Here is a 2,862-nt window from a genome sequence, read left to right as displayed (position 1 = left end):
AATAAATAGTGGTTTGTCTGCATTGTGGAATACTGTGCTGTAAGGCATTGATTAGAAATAGTATATTAGAACCATACTAGTTGATTTAGAGCAATGTACTCAAGACATTTTTGAATGAGAAAAGTTAGATGAAGAGGAGTGTATATTATATTATCTAATCTGTATAGTCAATTTTAAACTCCTTATCAATTGCATATGCATGTGTGTGTGTGTGTGTAATTACATGATCCTGAAGTATAGCATAGAAGTACAAACACAGTGTTGTTAACATAGGTTAACAGTTTGACTGACAGAGGAGCAGTGAATCTGGATGAGTTGGAGAGAAATGGTGGAAAGAGGTAAGATTGGAGAAGAGTTGGGTGAGGAATAGATAATTAACTTTTACTTTATACATCTTTGTACATTTTACTTATTAAAACAAGCATGTGTTAAATCCATAATTTGAAAAGTACATCTATAAAAGAACCTTTAAAATATTGAGTTAAATTAAACTTTTTTGAACACTCCAGGGGTTTGAATGGTGGCTTCCCAAAAGATATGTTGACCCAGAACCTATGAATGTGACCTTTTTTGGAAAAACGGTCTTTGCAGATGAAATTAAATTAAAATCTCCATTGGAGATCATCTTGCAAAATCCTAAATCCAGTGACAAGAGTCATCATAAGAGAAGAGAAGGGGAGAAGACACACAGAGAGGAGAAGGCTATGTGAAGGCTGAGGGAGAGACTGGACTGAGAGCCACAGGCTAAGGACTGCGAAGAGACACCAGAAACTGAAATAGGCAAGAAGCAGAATCTCCCCTTAACCTGCTGCAGGGAGTATATAGCCCACCTGATACCTTGATTTTGGACTTCTGACCTCCATAACTATGAGAGAATAAATTTCTGTTGTCTTAAGCCAGTAAATTTGTGGTAGGTAATTTGTTACAGTAGCCTAGGAACTTAATACAAATATGAAATCTTTATTTCAATGGAAATTTTCTATGAGTTCCAATATGTAAAAATATTAGAGCTACTCTGGCTCATGAATAAGACATCCTGCCCCACCATTCCCACCCTTGTGTCACCACAGAAACACTAGTGATACTTGGATCACAGCTTGAACATCACTGATTTAGTCCAATCCCCTTTCTGTACAGAAGAGAAGAGTGGAACTTGAAGAATGTTTCCCATCTTTTGGTAAGTTAAGCAAATTCGAAGGAAACTTATGCCCCTTTCTGAATTTGTTGCTTGTAAGGTTTAGGATCATTTTAAGTATCTTATGACAGGTTACTTTAGTACTCTTAGCTCTTCCTATTTTTGTACTTTTGACACATTCATTTCACTGCCACACAATCATTTTTGTAAAGTTTTATTCACGTTTTTCCTTAAGTTTCCATTTCCTTTGGAAAAGATTTTTCATAACTCATTGGTTTCTTGTGGACAATCCCTAGATATGCACCTTTCACTCCTTTCACTTGAGGTATGTATCCCGCATGAATTCTTAGCTCTGTTTCTCTGTTCCATCATGTGACTATACTAAGCTGAGAATTCCCCTGACATCACTGGATGCAATGGGCCCAGGGTATAAAAACACTTGAGAAGGCATGACATTTGTGGTGCAGAAAGAATGAGTACAGCCTATGTGCAATGAAGAAAAACAAAGAGACTGAATGCTGAGCAACTGCAGTTAAGGTACCATGTCTCACTGTAGGGCACCAGGTTTATGCACAATGGGTCAGGCTCATTCCTCAACATGGATGATTCTTTATGTCTACCAAAAACAAAACAAACAAACAAACAAAAAATCCCACCTTTCCTGAAACAGCATTGCAAGGCAACTGAGGCTCCAAAGGCTCTGATGAGTGAGATGAGGTGCAGAGAGTTGAGAAAGACCATCACTGGGTGTCATCACAGCCATCATTTTGCAAGACTTATATGGGTCATTGCATGTTTGAGATCAACATATGTTTTGTGTAGTGGAGAACAGAATTAATTACATCTGAAGAAGAAGTTTATAAAGACCTTCAACTTGACATTTTTGCAATCACACACACAGATACTATGAGAATTTTGAACAATAGGCTTCAAAAACCATGATTGTTACATATTAGCATGGAGCACATGGAAAACAAAAGGTAAAGAGACAATGAAAATAAGGATGACCAAGATAGAAATAAACACAAAAGTGAAGAAGGTGGAGATTATTCTGTTTATTGCAACTAAGGGTTTTATATACATAAATATATCGATTCTTATATATTTGTAACTAATATATGTTTTATATATTTATAATTGTGAGCATATTTGTAGTTTGTGATATACACACACACACACACACAATCATAACTCTCACTGTTGGGTTTGAAGATGGCATAAGTTTGTTCCAAATATTTCAGGGGACATATTTACAAAAAATTATTTGTTGTTTATCTGATGTTCAAATTTAACTGGGTATTCTGTGATTTTATTTGCTAAATCTGGCAACCTTTTTCTTAAGAAGTTAATTTGTGTTCTATTTTTAATACGGAGGCCTTTTTTACTTCTCAGTATCTAAGTAAAATTAGTGTAATGCCCACTGTTTCTACTCTGTGGAAGTCCCAGGAGGTCTTCATATTTCTAAAAAGTTTACCAGGAACTTGTATTCATAGGTTTCTCCAGGTCTTTGTGTTTCTACTTTCCGGCATACTATATCTGTCTCACAACTCTTCCATTTGACATGAAGTTCAGCTCTTTCTTCAGTTTTCGTGAAGAAATGTTACCACACATACATGCAAGAATTTGATGTTTTATTTGTTTATTTGGCGCATCATCATGAACAACAGTAAGATTTAAAACCCTACTTTCCTCCCTACTCTCATCTGCTGTCCTCAGATTTCCTCTTC

General features: G+C 35.9%; 1 protein-coding gene across 1 annotated transcript; it reads right to left on the bottom strand.

Annotated features, from left to right (window-relative positions):
* Positions 1 to 1,365: 1,365 nt before the first annotated feature.
* LOC105544106 (chromosome unknown open reading frame, human C7orf66) lies at positions 1,366 to 1,901 on the bottom strand. The gene is given in 3 exon segments (XM_011986386.1): positions 1,366 to 1,482; positions 1,484 to 1,618; positions 1,776 to 1,901. Coding segments are annotated over 3 exon segments (378 nt in total).
* Positions 1,902 to 2,862: the final 961 nt, after the last annotated feature.

Source organism: Mandrillus leucophaeus, unplaced genomic scaffold (genome assembly GCF_000951045.1).
Source record: "Mandrillus leucophaeus isolate KB7577 unplaced genomic scaffold, Mleu.le_1.0 Scaffold298, whole genome shotgun sequence".
Classification (NCBI taxonomy): domain Eukaryota; kingdom Metazoa; phylum Chordata; class Mammalia; order Primates; family Cercopithecidae; genus Mandrillus; species Mandrillus leucophaeus.
Note: the sequence above shows the minus strand (reverse complement) of the source record. Positions and strands in the feature narration are given on the sequence as shown.